Source organism: Melospiza melodia, chromosome 14 (assembly GCF_035770615.1).
Source record: "Melospiza melodia melodia isolate bMelMel2 chromosome 14, bMelMel2.pri, whole genome shotgun sequence".
NCBI lineage: Eukaryota > Metazoa > Chordata > Aves > Passeriformes > Passerellidae > Melospiza > Melospiza melodia.
The window spans coordinates 2056279-2075862 of record NC_086207.1 but is presented as its reverse complement, the minus strand read 5'-3'; the positions used below and the strand labels follow the sequence as shown (position 1 = coordinate 2075862).

The 19584-nt window shown below is 39.8% G+C and overlaps 1 protein-coding gene across 7 annotated transcripts in view; it reads right to left on the bottom strand.

Moving 5' to 3' along the window:
* Positions 1-19241, bottom strand: part of KCNIP1 (potassium voltage-gated channel interacting protein 1) — a 275906-nt gene extending 256665 nt beyond the window's left edge. For 2 of the 7 annotated variants that reach the window (XM_063168402.1, XM_063168408.1), the window contains exons 1-2: positions 17627-17850; positions 17374-17490 (exon numbers count right to left, since the gene is read on the bottom strand). In XM_063168402.1, the coding sequence (XP_063024472.1) occupies positions 17374-17433 (60 nt within the window). In that variant the 5' untranslated portion in view covers positions 17434-17490; positions 17627-17850. Of the gene's footprint in view, positions 1-17373; positions 17851-19206 lie in introns of those variants that run through there. The other 5 variants (XM_063168403.1, XM_063168409.1, XM_063168410.1 and 2 more) reach the window with 4 other exon arrangements.
* Between the last annotated feature and the right edge of the window lie 343 nt (positions 19242-19584).

Genomic DNA, 19584 nt, shown 5'->3' with positions numbered 1-19584 from the left:
TTAATGTAGGAAAAAATCCACAAGGAGGAAAGTATATCCTCACACAATACTTTTGTGACATGCATCAGAAGTTGTGTGTATTTACAAGTCAAATCTCTCTCATTTCAGGAAAGTGAAAGTTCATCTGGCACAGGTACAGATGGTTTGGGTGACCAAGCTGGATGGGAGGGGAAAAAGAACCTGCTTTGTTAGTTCATAAAAAGCTGAGGCAGAAGTGTAGTAAGCAGTTTTGAAAAGAGTCTCCAAATTGTGAAGTAGAACTTACTCATGACTGCACTCAGTCCAGCAAATTTGTAACCCATCACTTTCCTCCCCATCCAGCTCAGCAGAGATAGATGAAGGTTGGATGTTGCTGGCAGACCCTGTGGCTCCACTCATTCAGCAGTCAGTGACCTGGGTTTGAAGAGCAGAAATTTGTGATCTTGCTGAGCTCAGAACTCAGCATGAAGCATGAAGCCCTGGAGTAACTGCTCTCAAATCTGCCCTTGGCTTCCCAAGGCTACCCCCTACAGCCTTGTAGGGGGTAATGTGAGAGACAACTGCTCCCTTTGAAAATTTAAAGGGGTTTATTAAACCTTAACAAAAATACAACAAAGGACTACATAAGGAATAAGCTGCAGTGCTGGGAACTGCCTCTCATGCACACCACGTGGCTAGTTCATCTTCAAGATGGATGCTCAATCTTTTATACCCCTGGGGGTTGTATCAGCTAACCCTGGCCCCTTCAAAGTCTGTCAGTCAGCTCTTTGCTATTTATTGGTGGAAATGGCTTTTTTTAAACTTGATTGGAGGTCAGGTGTTGCCATGCTGTACCCCCTAAGCACCAAGCTTTTCCATTCTCAATTGTCCCATGCAAGGGACACATGTGCACGCCTTCTTTTTACCTGTCTTAGACAACCCAGCCTGTCTGATAGCAACAATACAGGGGGGAGAGGGAACTATGGGGAGAACAGAGGACATTTAAACTACAATAACATAAGTATACATCACTTGAAGCTTTTCTTAATATCCACACAATAGTTATCTTTTAATTATGAGAGAAAATCATCTCATTATCCATCAATAAAACTAATTATACTTATCCCTCTTAGTAGCAGATGAAAATTTATTCAGAGTGCAATCTGAATAACAGACCTCCAGACTTAACTCCACCAAAAATAAAGCAAGTTAATTCTAACATATGAATGGCAATTTCCTTTCAACTCACACCCATAGCAAGTACCTAAAGAAAAATCTTCCACAAATTCTTTCCTCTAGCAAAGTAATATCTCCTATTTGGACAAGAAATATTCCATGTTGTATTGCAGTAAACATTTTATTTAGTTGTTGGTTTTGCACTGGGCGTTTGATAATCCGCACAGATCACATGGTCTCCCCCCCCCCCCCCAAGCCCCGGTGGTAATGGTTTGTCCCAGGTTTACTCCTCCCCTCGCCCCTTCCTCACTTGTATCCCATTGGCTGTGGCCCGTTCCCCCGCCCCCCTTCCCTGAGCTTCAATGTCCCGGGAGGGGCGCGCATCCCCCTCGGCCCGCAGCTCTCTTTTCCTGGGACGTCGCCTGAATCCCGAGGTGAGTCCTATCTAGGAGTAGAAACAGGACTTTGGTCCCGAGAGGAGAGCGCCTCTGTCTCTTGCTTTTGTCCTTGTGAAGGCTGCTAGGGGCTGGGGTCCAGAGCTAGTCGGATCGGACTCGAACGGCCCCAGGAGAAAACCAGCCATTTACAATTCCAAGTAAAAACAGCTGTGCAGAGAGAAAATCACACACAAATCGGGAAACTCCATTTTTTCTGGATTCTTGCCAAACACAGCTTCCTCTTTTGTCCAAAATAAATGGGATGTTAATGTGAAAAGCCAAATATTCTATTGCAGAAAACAAAATGTATAGACACCACAAAAGACTGTTCATGTTTTTAAATAATGCTTTGCTTATGTCGAGAGTGCTGGTTATTTTCTACATCTTTGAAGTCTTTAAGTCAGATATTCTTTTTCCTTCACATTTTCACTTAACTTCAAAACCAAGTGTTTTTCCAGTGCATGATGTTGATGAATTACTTTTTTGAGCCACTCCATTTTTCTGTTCTTTTTTATCTACAAAATTTGTAATTCCCTAGACTGAAGTTTTAATAACACACTCTATGCTTCTTACAAGCACACAAGAGGCAATATAGCCTTTGGAGGTTTCTGTTTCATTGGGATTTTTTTATAATATTGGATTATACTATAAAGTCTACAATAAATTTGATTTATAATGCTCTTTCTCTTAGATTCAGCAAAACACCTTCTATGAGAACAGCTTCCATACAAGCAGTGACCACTGCAGTTGCATAATTCACATTCTCAGAGGCAGAGTAGATGATCAAAGTATATATTAAGCATTAAAACTCCTGCCAGCGGAAAGTAAGCAGCAGCACAAGCAGCTGGAGATTAAATTCATCCTTGAAATCTGTTTGATTATACATTATTTTTACTGGCATTGATGCTGAGACCACAGGAATAGTGCTTGAGCTGACTGGAAATTGTAAGGAACACAGGAAGAATGTGGATAGATTTTTATATCCTGATGAATACTTCAGTTGCACAGGCCCTTTATATATCTATATGAATAATAGTGTCTTCCTGAAACTATTAAAAGTCCCATTATTCAAGTGCTGTGCACTCTCAGAAGCAGTTTTTCTTCTTGATGCCAAATAAGACTTGGTCACGGTGATTGTGTTGGAAGATGAAAAAGAACAAAAGTTACAGCACTATTATTGAGGGAACTAGCATTCCTCCTAGGCCAAAAAAAACCCCAAATTCCACCATCAAGAAAATTGCAAAAGTTTGTAAAAAGAGGCTGGTTTTCTGGATTAGCAAGATTCAGATTTTATCAACTTGCAATAAGATAATGTTTCTCCAACTTTGATGAAGCAGCACCAATGGGAGCTGAAGAGGAATCTGCACTGACTTGCTGAGAAGACATCTGTTAATCGCCAGCATGTCCTTGCTGTACCTAAACAATAGCAGGTACCTTCTGACTTCTGCTGACAATTTTGAGTTCAGTATCCTGCTAATTTATGCTATTTTATTATCTGGTCCTCAAAGCAGCAACAGGGCAGATATCATCAAGACACCGATCCTCAGAGATTCTTCACTCATATAAACTCATCGCACTCGACAACAAAATGCGTTTCAACTGAGTTACTGGAACTCTGCTTTTGTTTTGGTTTAGGGGATTTGAAGGGGGAAAGGGGAGAATTATTGGTTTTGATTTAGGTTTTTTTATTTTTTTGGGATTTTTTGTTTGGGCTTTTTTTAATAAGGAAATGAGGGAAAACTTTAACAATTTAGGGTCTCTAAACTATTCACTATTCAGAAGACACAAAAAATAATTCAGATATATTACTTTTGGTAATTTTGATAATAGAAAGAAAATAGTATTTAGAATTAACTGTGGTAATTCCAAATTTAAAAGCTGGCTTGAAGTTACAGAAATTCCTGTATTTTTCCACTAACCCACTAATACAGAAAAAAATAATTCTAAGGATTGATTGGAGGTAGTTACACTTTGTAAGACAGTTGGAGTTGTTCAGCTGTGAGAAGAGGAAGCCTTAGAGGGGAGAACTTAGACCCCTTTCAGCACCTAAAGGGGCTCCTGGAGAGCTGGATAGGGCAGGATTGGAAAAGTGCCTGAAGTGACAGGACAAGGGGGAACGGCTTCCTACTGCCAGAGGGCACAGATAAATAGGGTATTGGAAAGAAATTCCTCCCTGTGAGAGTGGGGAGGCCCTGGCACAGGGTGCCCAGAGCAGCTGTGGCTGCCCCTGGATCCCTGGAAGTGTCCATGGCCAGGGGATACTTGGACGGGGCTTGGAGCAACATGGTCTAGTGGAAGGTGTCCCAGCTCAAGGCAGAGGGATTGGAATGAGATGATCTTGAAGGTACTTCTAACCCAAACTGCTCTGTGATTCTACTTCTTACCTCTTCTAATTCCAAACAGATTTTCGGAAAGTCTCAGCATGCTAAATAGGTTAATCTGCAAGTGAGGATTCTTGCAGTATGCTTTAGGGCAGATTAGCTGGCCTGAGAACAAGACAACATTGCCCAAGTAACTGTAATGTTCTTGGCACTTTCTACTCTTTGATGTTTTAACATGCCACACGCTTTTCCAGAATACACTGCCAGTATCCATCAAGTAAATGCACAGCACAAGCTTAGGAACTGATTTATTATGCGAGGTGGCTTTATTGCTTCCAAAATGGCCACCCCAGGGTCACCTCTGCATTTTCTGAAGGAATAGAGTTCTTTTAAGAATGCCCTACTGACTTGTGCTTTATGCACAGGACATCTATGCTTTGGTCTTAGTGTAGCAGACTGTATTAGAAGATTGGGTCTGTCACTGGAGGAGATGAAAAAAGTGAAGTGAAATTTTGGCTCAGACATGAGCTGCTTATGTAAGCTACTCAGAGTGCTGTGGCTCAGCCTACAGCATTCCAAGCACCAGCTCAGGAATGATCATCCCTTTTACAACACAGCGAGGAGAAAGAATGGTGTCAGCTGTGCTGTTACTGCTGACTTCAGCAGAAACCTCAAGTATTTAACTGACTCACAGCTGACTTCCTGACTGTGGCAGCTTCAGGCCAGGGCTGCTGTGATACCTCATTTAGAGCACAGGTCAAGGAGGCATTGAATGCAAGTGATCAAATCCCAGTCTTTGGCACATCTACCTCCAAGAAGTCACATGATCAACTGGTTTCAGAAAAGCACAAATCTGTTTGGTCTTTTTAATAGATAAAGCATCAGTTGCTTTTCCAAGGCATCTAAATATGCACGAGTTTATTTAAATATATAACATATATAACTACAACTAGAGAAAAATTGCAAATAGACGATTACACTGAACTGGTGAGGCTAACTTGAGAACAGGATTTAAGGCAACGGAATCCATAAACTACAGGGATAATATCACACTGTTAGTCTCATAAATGAGGCTTAATATAAGAGGATAAAAAACCAGATGCTTCACCAGTAGATAGCAATACAAATAAATGTAGAGTGTTAGCAACATACTTGAATTACAGACTGTTGAAAAGGCCAAACTGTTATACATGCTCCAAAATTATGATTATCAAGTTTGCTTAAAGATATTAGAAAATCCTAAATAGAGTGTAGTGAGGAACAGCTAAAACGCATTTTATGTCAGAAAATATACAACATCTGACATGACAAAACTGTTTTACTGGTGGGCTTTTTCCCCCAAACATTCTCTCACAACACTGTGCCCAAGAGCTGCTTTCCAAAGCATCAAGATATTTTGCCTGGACTAAAAAGCACATGAACTCTACTGAGGTTCTGAAAATCTTCAATAGAAATACAAGAATCACAGCCCTTACCATGAAGGTCATGTAACACCCTTACCTATGTACTCCAGTCTCATAAATGTGCTCTTTCATGAATGAAAAAAGTACTGCATAAATCTGTGAAAAATAAGGAGTCTGAAATGCAAATAAGAGCTAAAACAGCTTTTAAAAAAACAGCAAAACCCACAAATTAAACAAAAAAATAAACCCAGAATCCTACTCTTGATGTTTGTAGGTGAGCAGTTGGAGAATGGACAGTTTAGGAGAGTTTAAAGCAAGTTGTGTTTTTATGGTGGTGGTTGTTTTGTTGCTTTTTCAAGAAAAAGAAGAGGGAACCTTTCAGGCAAGGTCAGTCATAAAATATGTATCTTTTCTCACATAATAGACATCTTAATAGGCCATAGAATATGAGGCCATCCTACTATTCTGTTTCTAGCCACAGGCTGTGAAATAATTCAGCAGGCCTCAGGATGGCTGGCACAGCCACAGCCTGCCCCTTGAGCAAGCTACAGCTGGTGGCAGGCTACAGGCTAGGTATGCTACACAGAAGAAGACTCCAGATGCACTTTGCACTATGAAAACATTGGTTTGTCAGCATGGGACACCTAATAAATGAAGCTCCCATGTCCCCAGCGACCTAAAAAGAAAAAAAAACAATTAATAAATGAGGAACTCCGTAGTCTCACATCTTCTTAAAAAAGTTGAGTGAATGGAACATTACAAGAAGTCTGATGCCCAGATGGTTCTTCACTGGAAAGCAGGATTTTTTTTTTTAACAGTAATGAATAAAAACCTGCAGTAGCTCTTTTGGAACAAGATTAGCAACATGTGTGTTCCATCACTTTATATTCTGAAAGTTAACACTCTTTATGTCCACGGTTGCACAGAATTTGTCTACATGGAAATGCAGCAAATCATCCATTCAGTGACATTTAAAGTCTCTTAGATGGTTTTAAGAAGAAGTATTTTATGCGGCTTTAAAATATCAAGACTTTACAGGAAAGCAATATAAAAAAAAGAATTAAATTTAAAGACTTAGTGAAAATGCTTCATGACCTCAAATCACACCACTGTACAGCAATATACTTAAGCCTATTAAGAATAAAAAAAAATCAATTATAAGAAGTTAATTAAAAAGAAGAATCAACAACTACCATGTCATTCTATTTTTCCCCATCTTTTCAACTCAACCCAGTTCCATGTCAAACCAGACACTGACATCTGATTGCAATAGTCAAAGAGATCAAAAATTAAGAATTTACCTGACTATGAAAAATGATGGTACAAATTCTAAAAATTAACATAGACTTTTTTCAGCATTCAAGAGCTCAGAGACTAAAAGACACAATTAATTCCATGAGACCATTACCATGTGTCTCACCGCATCTGAGAGAAACAATTCTGTACAGAAGACCGACAGCATTTATCAGTCAATGTCTGCTTTGTGTTTTCTAGTAGCTGAAGACGCAAACCAGACTTGGTGCCCATCTAGGCAGCTGTGACAGCACAAGAGTGCTTTCCAAGTTCTACTCAGGGGAACCAAATCATAACACTTTCAAGAGGCAAATTTTCCTCAGAGTAACAGCTCAAAATAAGAGCAATACATTTCTTTTGATGCAAGCAACACAGTTTAGGTAGTATTACAATATCACAGAAACAAACAAAAAATAAGAAAACAAACAAACAAAAAAAAAAGTAAGAAAACAAAACAAATCACTTCCACAAACTCAAACAAACACATGAAACCCCCTAAAACCAAAACCACCACAAACTAAAACCATAAAACCGTGAGGCACCTTGCCAGATGCTCCACACAACCCCTGACAAGCTGGGGACCAGCAAAGGTTAGGAACAAGATAGAAAAATATCAGAGTAAAATTATCACTAGTAAACTATCAGATTAAAGCACTTTTAATAGTTGTAAGAGCTCAGACATCACCAAGAGAAAGAAAAGCAACCCCTAACCTTTCTAAATGAACAGCACTTAATTTTTGTATGGTAATGAACATTTATTCTATAAAGTTGTACAGAGCTGTCATGATCCTAATTCCAATTTCAGTCAATTTACCTCAGCAACTGTAAAAAAAACTTGAGTTCCCCCAGCTACAAGCACCTAACCAGAGCAATACAGCACAGACTTAAGCTGGTAGTAGACCTGGGTAGCATAACTAAATAAAATTTTAATGGCCTTTTAACAGCTATTTCATTTACATTATTTCAATTATTTCCTTACTTTGATTAAAAAATGTCAGATATTTTGATTTCAAAACAAACTTAATAAAGCAGCACCACATCTTCTGTTCTCAATATTCCTACTCTGGAAGTTCTGCTAATGAAAGCACAGATGGGATTCTTTTGTTTGGTTTGTTGTGGGTTTTTTCACATCTGATTATTGACTAAACAAAGCTGACTAGCTGGGGAGGGGTCTGATGTTGTTTAGGTGGACAGGGAATGGTGTAAAGGAAGTAATTTCAAAGTTGACCCATCTCTCTAATATTTGGGTGTTTTCCCCTAGTTATTCTATTAACTATCTGTTCAGGGATGTAAAGTTGGTTGGCCTAGAAATTTGATTTTTCCCACACCATTTTACAAATACAGTAATCTTTGCTGCTCTCTCCCTATGGCAATTGTGTGAAGCAACAGCTCACATAAACTGGTTTTTGAAGACTAAAGGAAGAATTAGGCTTGAGCCACTCAGAATGCATGGGCCTCGGCTGTTGTCTTTATTTACAGTGTATTTTCATTATCTTTTATTGTCATCTCTTAAATCCCCCTGCCAGTTGAAAGAGTTCTTTTTGCACCTGGTCCTTTCTGCTCTTACCCTAACATGTTTCCACTATTTCATTTGTATTGGTCTCATAGAGTGGTTATCTTACCATAAAAGGAGGATCACTCCTACAGACAGCAGCCAGCTTTCTTAGTATGATCTTCCCAGACAATTACTTATCAGCTTCTCAATCCTGCCTGTTTTTCAAAGGCCATTATTCCCATCCTGTTACTGCTCTTATTTCTTTCATGTAAGACACTGAGCCTTGTAATTTACAAATACCTTCACCTAACAGCAACCCTCTCTCAGTCCCCCCTAAAATCACGCAGTTGTGGGAAAAGATGATAAAATTTCGTTTATTGGTAAATTCTTTAACTTTACCTGCATTTAGTATTACCTCTTGTACTGTAATATCAAGCTCACTGCCTGACTGATATAAGAATGAAGAGCAATTTATTACCTTTGAAATGTTTATGATCAGTAAAAATATGGACATTTGAGGAAAACAACCAAAATATTTTGATATTTGAAGAAATATCAAAATAAGGCAAAGTGATTAAATCAAAGTGATTAAAGGGATTTGCATATACTGCACTCTGTCAAAATGAAATTTAAAAGCTAAACAACAAAACTTGATGTTTAGCAATCTTTTCTGTTTCAGAATGAAAAATAAAATTAAAAACAGCTTCTTGAACTGATGGTGCAGCACTACTCTGCTGACTGGTCGAGTCTCAAGATCCAGCAAATATGCAGCTAAGACTGAAACTTGTGACCCTCTTACTTGTAAATGTAGTACTAAATTGAGTATTTAGTGTTTGATGACTGTCAGTAGCAATCCTTCACTGTGATAACATATTTTTACAGATTACAACTGCACACATCCACCTCCGAAGCCTCTCTGTATGTCTCATTATGCAACTGCAAATAATATGAAAACAGATTATCTTTGGCAGAAGTTACAAGTGGGCTATATGACACATTTTGTTTAAGTAATATGAACTTGCTCTCCAGTTCCATTAAAACTATGGATGTGGTTGAGGATATAAGCAGAACTAACGCTGAGTTTTCAGCAGAGATTAAAGAGCATAGCCTCTATTTTAGTACTTCTTGTTAATAGTGAAATCAGTGAAATTTCTTCTTTTCTGTTTATATGCAACTTTGGCAGAAACAAACAGGAATCTTGCCTTTCCTGGACAGGTGGGAGCAGAGTTATCTTATTTTCTTCTTGCTGTTCCAATTAATCTCTTCTGCAGAATTGGATTTTGCACTAATTTCTTGTTCTCTGTATTTTCTCACTTCAGTGACTTCCCTACTGCACAATTCATTTCAGAAAGGCATTCAGGCTGTAAGTTGCAAGGGAAAATACCTACAATGCCATTCAACTGCATGCAAAAAGAACAGGTGAAAAAAAAGGTATATGTAAAAGAAAACTGCAATGACAGAAGTTTGCATTTCACATGACTACTCTTTGGGGTACTAGTAGAAATTTACAGTTTATTTACAGTAGAAATTAACAGTTATATATTACATCCAATCTACTCCAGATTATACTGCCTCTCTGATCTTTTATTCTTCATTAAGAAAATACTCAGTGGAATAACAGTCAACAAGTCTAACTGGAAAAAAATATTAGCCAATTCAAATGGAAATTAGAAAAACCCTATTTCATTGAATTGATGGAAGAAAGAATAGCTTACATTTTTATAGCTTTTAACCACATCTCAGTACTTTAAGAAGACCTACCTCACTTTAATTCACTTTTGGATATAGCACTAGTGAGACACCAGTGAAACCCTCTACTAAAAACTTACTTTTAGGAAGAAGAGTCAACCGTGTACATCAGAAATATGCCACGCAGCCTCCTGCCATGTGACTAGCATTATTTCACCTTGTAACTTGCATCACTTCCCTTGTTCTCCTTCAAAAGAGAAAATCAACAACTGCGGTACCTGTTCCATATATGATAAGGCTAATCAACCAATAAACTTTTCACTGAATCCAGCCTTAATGCCTGTCATTAATCGTAATTTCTCTTTCTACATTATATTATCATATTCCACTTCCATTTCTAATCTTTTTTTACATTACTACAGTTCCAATTGTAACAAGGTATTTCTGTAGTTTTAGTGTAAGACATCCTCTGATAGGCATTTATAAAAAAAAAATTTGAACAAAATACTATGCAATACCATAAAGTATTGGCAAAGATCCAATATGGAACATTTAAAGACCCCCACACTCCAACTTTACTTTTCCAAGCAAAAACTTGATATGAATTATGTCTGGGAAGAAAAGTTACAATAAACCTCACCACCCAAAATACAAGCCACAATTTTCTATTTTTACATCCCTTAAAACTCTTAGATATACTGCATCCTACTGGTCCTCTGCTCGAGAAATCAGAGCTACTCTGAACAAGCTACCCTTTTAACATTCCCTACCTTGTATTTCTTAAACACTGTCACACAACTATTGCTCAATTATATGGTGCCCTTGAGAATCAAGAGATCTTGGCCTTAGAGGCAACTACCAAATCCTGCGAGACCAGTCAATGAATTATCATACCAAATTGAATTAACCCCATTTTGAAACAGCTCCTTTGTTTTCTGAGTAACATTGTATACTTATCTTTCAGGCCTACGACATTGCAAATAATTAAGTTTCTAATAAATTTCTAGCAGCCATATACAGCTGTATGCTTGCACAGACATTAGTTTAGAGGCAGAGGTTTGTAGAGAGTTTTAAAAGGGAGACCAGAGCATTACCACTTCCTCTCACTCTCAGTTCTGAAAATTCATCTTGCTCTCGATGAAAAAAGTGCAATGCATGCACATATATTCAGATCCCTTAAGTAGTACAGCCTTTGCAGAAGAAACAGTTTTAGTTACAGTTTATTTTTCATAGGCATGCAAAAGAGTAACATGCCAAAACAGAGGTATACTTTTCTTAGTGGCTCAAAGGCTGATCATTATAGAGAAAATGTAACTAGATAAGCTGGAATTTTTAAAGAACAAAACAAAAATTAGAGTCACATGACACAGAAGTCCCCATCAAGCAATGAAACTGAAGGGTTTCATGGGATAAAGTTAGGATCAGGTACTGAATGGTCAGCTGCAGTAGTTCCAGACTCTTCTCTAAGTGAACAGTTATTCTGCCCCTCAGAGCAACAGCTCCCCTCTAACAGCACTGTATGTATAGAAACTCACACCTTTCACAGCCATTTGGTAAATACTGATAAGTTCTAACTCCAATCTATAAAGGCACATTATTAGGGGTTCTGTAACTACTTTACTTATTAAAGAACATTTAAGACACTCAGAAAAGCATAATAAAGAGAGAACTGATGCATCAGCTCCTTCTGAATTAGAGCTTCCCTCAACTTGAAGGCAGTAGTCCTAATTCAAGGGGTGAAGAGGGGCCATGTTGCCACAGGATGATCAGAGTATCTTTTTATATGTCACACAGGTGAAGGAAATCTGGCATGACTTGCACAGTTGTAATGAACCTTCCTGAGTCTTTAGGGCATCTAGCAACATTTACCCTACCCTTGCATTTTCAGAGGCTAGTGTCATGCAGTGCTAGTATGCTCCAAAGGCACAAGAGGAGATAGAGCCTGAGTATGACTAAGGAGGACCATGTGCTTTCCTTACCATCTCACATAACATCTTAGAAGACTAGCTGTGATTTAAATTCACAAAGCATCAAAACAGAACACACAGCTGTAAAACACTCAGAATACTTTCTTTCATGCTGGGAGAGGCTTTTGGGAGAACAAGATGTTTGAAGACTTTATCACTGCAGTGGAACAGATAATTAGGCAATTAAAACTATGAAAAGTAGAAAAATCACTAGTTCCAGATGAATTGCACTGTGGAACAGAATTGGGAGAAGCAAAAAATCAGAAATTAGTGCCTTTCACAAGCATCTTTAGAGCACAACCATAAGAGTGAAAGTTCTGGAACAAAGGTAAAAGGGTAGTTAATTTGCAGAAACTTACCTGGTTTTGCAAAGGAATATTTTGAAGGAGTTGATTCCTAAAATAATCTTGCTTTTCTTGTGTTAATAATTAGAACGCATTAATAGAAATCCAAGAGGTGTCATTCCAGCTTCATTTTTGGTAACCCAACAAGGCCCTTTCCTCCTAGGTTTTTAATGGTATTAGCAGTATCTTCACATATACAGGCTTCTTGTTTAATCATTCTGCTCAATAGGAAACCCTCTACAACTCAGTCTTCCCATCCCTACTTGCTTTCAGGCCACGGAGAATGCACTCATTGCACACATGAGAGTAAAGTGAAAGAACACCTTAACTTCCCACAAAATCTTCACAAAGGCAACTTTGGAGTAGGTGTTCTGCTCATCTACTGTATATCACATGTAGTAACATTTCCAGAAGCCGATCTTCTCTGGAGGTACTGAACACCCATCCCAGCCAAGGAGAATAAGGGAGTTAACCTGCCCATGCCAGCTGTAACGGAGCATGCTTCTCCAGGCATGCTTTCTTCAGTGTATACATCTCACTATGCAAAGCTCTTGGTGGAGGAGACCTTCTTTTGCATAGACACAAAAATCTCTGCTCTGGTACTAAGACTTTCCAATAAGAACATGCTAAAAAAGAAGCTGGCAAAATCTACTAGTCTACCTTGCTAGTCCCTAATTTGCTAGCTTTGCTAGTACCAACTATGAAATTCTTGGCTTACAGCCTCATAGACTTGTTGCAGATGTAAATAAGGACATACCAACCAGACCAGAGGCTGCACAGTGGTATCAGATGTGATACACTTCCCTTACTGCCAACTGCATGGAGAGGCCACAGTCTGTAGTGGTTTAGGTTTGCCAATTTGAAATTTCCTGGCCAACGCACCAATTAATGTGGTGGGTTTAGCACTGGCCAAACATTAATGCACCCACTAGAATATACTTACTCATTTCCTGCTGTGAGATAGGATTAGGAGGAAGGCAAAGCAGGCTCAAAACTTTAAAAGAATATAAAGAAAGCTTTAATAACAGTAACTAAAAGAAAGAATAATAAGAATCAGAATATAACCTTTAAAACACTTCTCCCCCTACAACCTTTTCTCACTCACAATGTACAGAAACAACTCAATCAGTTTATCACTTTTAGAATAGCCTTTCTGCAGTTCACTTAGGGAGAGGAGTCCATCTAGTAAATTTATGGAGCTTCTCCACAAGAAAACAGTTCTCTTATGGCTTTCAGTTTCCATGAATAGCAGCCATCTGGAACATCTACAATCATAAAGTCCCTCCCATTTTTACAGCCTTTCCCACGGCTGTGTTTATGGCCCATGTCAACTTATGGGGTACTATTTTAAAGATGAGCTGTTCAAAAGCAAAGGTTCTCTTTATCTATCTTTGAAAGCATCTTCATCTCTGGGAACAGTGGTCTTCTTTTCTCCCAGGAGGCACAGGGTCTTCATCACTCTTCTCTCTTTCTCTGTTCAAGCTTCTTATGGGATCACAGCTACTTCAACATTTGCTTACATTAGCATGGAGGCCTTTGCAAGATATATACAATTTGAACATTTTCATCTCCCCATACCTTCATGTATTAGAGGGGAAGAGAGTCTGATGTATCAATTACAGACTTCTCCAAAGCTTTACAAGAGAATTTCAGCCCCAAGATTAAGGCATCTCCTCATCCCTCCCATCTGGGACTTGACTTCACTGACCTCGGTGTTTTCATGTAGTCCCTTTACATGCCTGCACTTGTCCTTTTCTCTCACTCGAGGGAAGACTGAAGCAGTGAAAGAGTTAATATTTCGCCCGGGGCCTGCAGATGGTCACCTGACCCCGGCCAGGCTCAGCAGCTTGCAGCCAGAGCTGCGGCTGGGCTGGGGGGGAAGAAGCGGGCAGGATCTTAACAGACAGGCCAGAACTCAGCAGCATCAGGCCGCAGCGGGGGGGCAATGGCTTCTCTTCCCCTCTGTCCTGTGGTTGCGAGTGAATCTCAGTGGTGGTAGAATCCTGGCTGAGCCAGACTGGCCCAGGGCTGCTCCAGCGTAGCCGGGGCCCAGCGGACCCTGGCCTGGGCTAGCAGCAGGTCAGGGCTTAGCAGTAGGATGTTCGCAGCTGCAGCCACAGCCGGCCCAGCCCCGCGGTCTCCCGTCCCCGTGCCCAGCAGCCGATGGGGCCCAGCCCCGCGGCAGAACCCTCCCAGCCCGGCCGAGAGAGGGGGACTGGCCTTGTTACCTCTTCTCAGGCCAGAAAAGAAAGAGAGAATTCTCAGGATATTTTGGTTTTAACATGGGTGTTCACAGAGGCGTATCGGCTTTCTCAGCAGTTCAACAGATTGTCAGTTCTCAAAGCTAATTACTGATTGGGTTTTTGTCAGAGGAAACTTCTAGAAGTTTCTAAGAGAAACTTCTCTTAGAACATCACTTCTGTGATGCAAAACCAGCACACCTCCTCACACGTTGCTGCAAAAGGAAGGACTTCATAGCTGCAATCAATTTCATTTTATTATTGTAAATAACCATTGCTATTGTTAAAACAAGTAGAAGCCATAGAGCACAGCTAAGGATTACATGCCAATTGAACTGTGGAGTATCTCCAACTGCAATAAGCCCACAAAATGGTTCAAGTATAAGAAGAGAGTGGACCTTGTGCCTAGTAAAGGATTTTCCTTGTAAAAAGTATTTAGAGGAAAAGTAAATTCTCACATTAAACAATATGAAAGAAATGAGGCAGGAGTGGGGTGAAAAACACAGCTGATAATACTTGATTTTGCAAAAGCATGTATATGGTGTAAGTTTAAGAAACCAGTAATAGTGATTTACAACAGTTTCTATTTCTTGGCTTTATATGCAGAAGTTTTACTAAAAGAAATACTAAGCAATAAGCTCCGGGGTGAACATACAAACAAACATAAACACTTTTAAAAAAAATCAACAATTTTGAGCATTATTTTTTCTAATAACTTTCTAGTTATGATTCTTTTAGGTAACTTTATGGAAACACTCTAATTATAGCAGGTCTTTGATGTCTGTGCAACAAACTAATTCATGTAGTTTCTTCCTTCCTGAATCAGGTTCTCTCAGCTTAAAACACAAGCTGAATGGGAAAAAAAGGATGTTTTTCAGAGTTTAAAATTCTTTGAAATTAGACAGACACTCTTATCTCATCCCAACAGCTTGAAGTGAGACATTGGCATGGGAAAGAGATGGGTAAAAGTGTGCAACGCCATTGCATTGGCTGCGATGACCACAATAGTGCAATGCTGGTGCATTTCAGAAGGCAGCAGGGGGCAGGAGAAACAGGTCTTGGACGTTTTATACTTTAATGTATAGCTCTTCATACAGTGCTATTCTGTGGTTAGACTCAAATTTTCATCTATCCCATTGCCAGAGCAAAGGCAACTGTGGCAGTCTCATCTTATTCTTGTATTTATTATGTCAAGAAATACAAGGGCTGCTTGAAAGCACTGCATTAGATGAAGCACTCTAGATATATGTGTGGAGAAACATGATCAGAATACAAGTGTCCTCTTGCCTTCAGTGGAGATCAAGCAGATGGCACAAAACTTAGCATTGATCACTTGTGGCTATAATACATGCATCCTGTATACCACTACCTCTTGAAAAAAACACAAATAAAGTACACCAAATTCACCATAGTGATATGCCATAGAAAACAAGATTTTGCAGACATCTCCACTACCTTTTCTTCTGAGCATGACAAGTAATTGGTTTTTCTCACTTTTTTTTAATAGTGAGAGAAGCATCTTGGCATTAATCATGGGTTATAACCAAAATCTGTCAGCTCTTTTGTATGACAGACTTTTACAATTCTTTATTCTTTCCTCTGCTAGTGTTTGGCAGGATATGGATGATACAGAGGAAAGTGGAAGAAAAAGAATTACATACACACAGATGTAATTTTAAACCAGCCTTGATTTTAAAAGCAACCAACCTGTCTAGTATTCTTAATGTGACAGACATTTTTCTGGTGCAGATTTCTTTTGCAAGCGAGTAATGTTAATATGAGAAAGCTGTCTAAGAGCTACATTTCTTTTCTACAGAAAACGGTTGAATAAATTTTCCCAGTTTCTGCAAAAGTAAACGGCTCTTAACAGTTCATGGCACTTTTACATTTACTTGTTTGAAAGTTACCTAAGCCTGCTTTAGTTTATCCTAAGAAATCACTTAAACATTAAAATTCATAGTAGAGTATCTGCATGCTCCAAACAGCCAACACAGCCACACATGTCCAAGAATTCTAAACTTATATGAAAAATAAGTGTTTCTTTTTTTGTTCCTTAAATATGACTATATGAAAAAGAGCTTGATATTGTATTTTAAAAAACTGCATCATAACTGAGACTCTTCAGCCTTATACAAATATCTCTGCTAATAATTTAGTTCAAAGCCTATTGTCAATTCCCAAAACTACCCCTGCCTCCAACCAAACACACAAAACTTGGAGAAGTCTGACCTTCGCATAAGAACTGACCACATTTCAACAGGTGAGCAGCATTCAAGTATAGTATTATTTATAGTTATAGTTATAGTTATAATATTTATAGTTGTCAGGAGTTTCCACAGAGATCACCGATACTCACATAGCTGCCAGAGCTGTACCAAGAAGTGTGATGAGAGGAATGGCCAACAAAAAGAACATAACTTACCTGAGGGCACCAACAGAGGAACTACTAAACTACAAAGAAGAAGAGAGAGTTTATGTTGTTTGTTGTTTCATTTTATTAAAGAGGACAGCATAAATAAGTTTGGTACTGCTTCACTTTCACATGAGAAAGCACAAGGGGTGTAAGTGACAAGCAAAACTGAAACAAGCAAAAGGCATTTCAAATGTATGCAGTAAGCAATGACCTAGATTTTGAAGCAAGGTATACACATCCTTCAAATTAGCAGAGACAGTAAAGCATAAAATGACACAGAGAAATACAAGTTACTGACAGTTAGGAACTCTTTCAGTTTTTTAGGCTGCACATCAATTGTTTTCACAAACACTTCTCTGAACACATTGGAATAACTCACTATAGTTGCTGGCCAGGACAGATTGATAAACACAGGTTACAAACTACACATGGTAGAAACAATTACATAAGGCTTTCAGCATAACTCCAATCTTCATTGCACACAGCAACTTCTTTCAGAACATCCAATTCCCAGAATTAAACCAGAACACCTCTGAAGAGACAAACAATAAACCTTATTGGAAACCTCCCAAAAGCCTAAAAAATTCATCCTATGGACATAACAGAACAGAGGAACAGTATAAACTGTTTCCCTTACCTTTGCTGAGAGTGCCTGTGATGAGTTTAAAAACAGTCTGGGCAAATTTGACAATCCCATGCTTGCATCTTCTTGAACAACCACTCATGGTTCCGACAGATAGAAAGACTCTTCTCTCTTACAAATTTCAAGAATAACAATAAAATTAAAAAGCGAGTCCTTTACAAAGTTGATACGACTGGTTGCGTAGTGCTCTGAGCAGAACTCTGCTCTCATGCACTGAGCCCCAGGCTCTGCACTGAGGTTTGCTCACTCTGAAGCTACTACGGAGGACTGCAGTGGAGCAATGCACATCTCTTTTCAGTTAAAGGTACAGCTCTCCCCATCATCCTCTCGGCTGGGACTGCAAGCACCTGCTGCGATGCCCTGATAGAAGCTGCTAAGCACAGCAACACCTCAGCCAGACGGGCGAAGAGGGAGGGTTTGCTTCTGCAGGCTGTGCGGGCTGCCACGCTGGGTACAGGGAATGCAGCAAGAGATGGCTGGAGTCACCAGCTACTGCAAATAAAAGCTGCTGATTATAGCTTTTCTTGGTGCCCTTTTCTTGTGGATTTCAATAAAATTGTCAATTTTGATCTAGTCAGGTCCAGAAAACCAGAAAATAACACTTTAATTTTTTTTTTAATTTATTTTTTATTTTACCAACACCATAGTGACACTGTCACATGTAGAAGGCTGCATACCATTCCTTTGCAAAACCTGCTAGAAGTAGGAAAGCATAGCTGCACACAGGGGTAGAAAAAAACCACTTTATTTTAATTATACCAGCGTAGACGTTTCTCCGGTAGTGATTTGTCCAGCACAGAGGGATGTGCCACCTGCCCTTTTGGAGTCAGCAGGGCTCAGGCTTACGCTTCTGTGCAACCCCACATTTAACTTTTCACGTTGTACTGGTGCGGTGCTTACTTCCTGTATAATAGGAGTTATTCCCCTAGCAATAGCCACAGCTCTGGCTTCTCCAGTTCAATCAATTACTGCTGCATGTCTTGAATACTCTGAATAAAAAGACTCGATGCATCCAGCAGCAAAGCAGAGGCATCTCAAACCCCATCTGAGTACTGGGTAGAGTTGAGCATCTTTAGGATTAATTCAGCTGGCCTTGTCTCAGATGCTTTTTAGCAACCCCCAAAATGCACTATTTGCTTGCCCCAGCCACAAGGCTTACCTCAGGTTTCTGCTCACACCCAGCCCATTAAATTGCTTTATCAGCCTTGCGAGAAATAGCTACTAACTTTTCATAAATTTAGAAAGGTTTATTAAACCTTATCAAAAATACAAAAGAAGACTGAACAGAGAAAATGTTTCTGGCGCCGGGAGCAAAGGATTTTCCTCACCCTGTGCTCACCCACTCAATGGAAGTTTTGCCTTTTAACCCTTTAGCCCCTCCCAAAATTCTGTCCATCGACTCCTTCACTGTCCAGTGGTGGAGTTTACTTCCTCAAATCCTGACTGGAGGTCAGATGTCGCCATAGTGACAAGCCAACCCTCCCAGATGTCCCAACCTTGGCTGTCCCTTGATTACAATGCAGGGGGGTAAAAAATAACTATAAATCTATAAAACTTTTCTTAACATATATACATGATATATGTCTGTTAATTGTGAGAGTCAATCATTGCATTACTCATCTATCACAGCCTTCTCTCTGGCAAAGCCACCTGGAGCCAGCCATCATTTCAGAGCAGCAACTACCGAGCAACGCCTTTACTGAGGGACAGGCGCAGCTTTACAATTCTGGGAACAGCAATATACCTTTCACTCAGAAAGCAATAAACCGCTTTACAGGAAAACATACATTCCTGAACCAAAACTCAGGGCTTTGCCAAATAGCTCACCTTGCTGTGAGACTCACGACTGTCCGTCTCTCCCAACTGGAAGTGCCTTCCTGCTCCTCATCCCAGCCTCACATGCGCACCCCCGCACTGCTTTCTGCCCCTTCCCTTCCCTTCCCTTCCCTTCCCTTCCCTTCCCTTCCCTTCCCTTCCCTTCCCTTCCCTTCCCTTCCCTTCCCTTCCCTTCCCTTCCCTTCCCTTCCCTTCCCTTCCCTTCCCTTCCCTTCCCTTCCCTTCCCTTCCCTTCCCTTCCCTTCCCTTCCCTTCCCTTCCCTTCCCTTCCCTTCCCTTCCCTTCCCTTCCCTTCCCTTCCCTTCCCTTCCCACACCACCTCTCACCTCCTCCTTCTCAGGCAGAGAGCTGCGGAGCACTGTCCTGGGA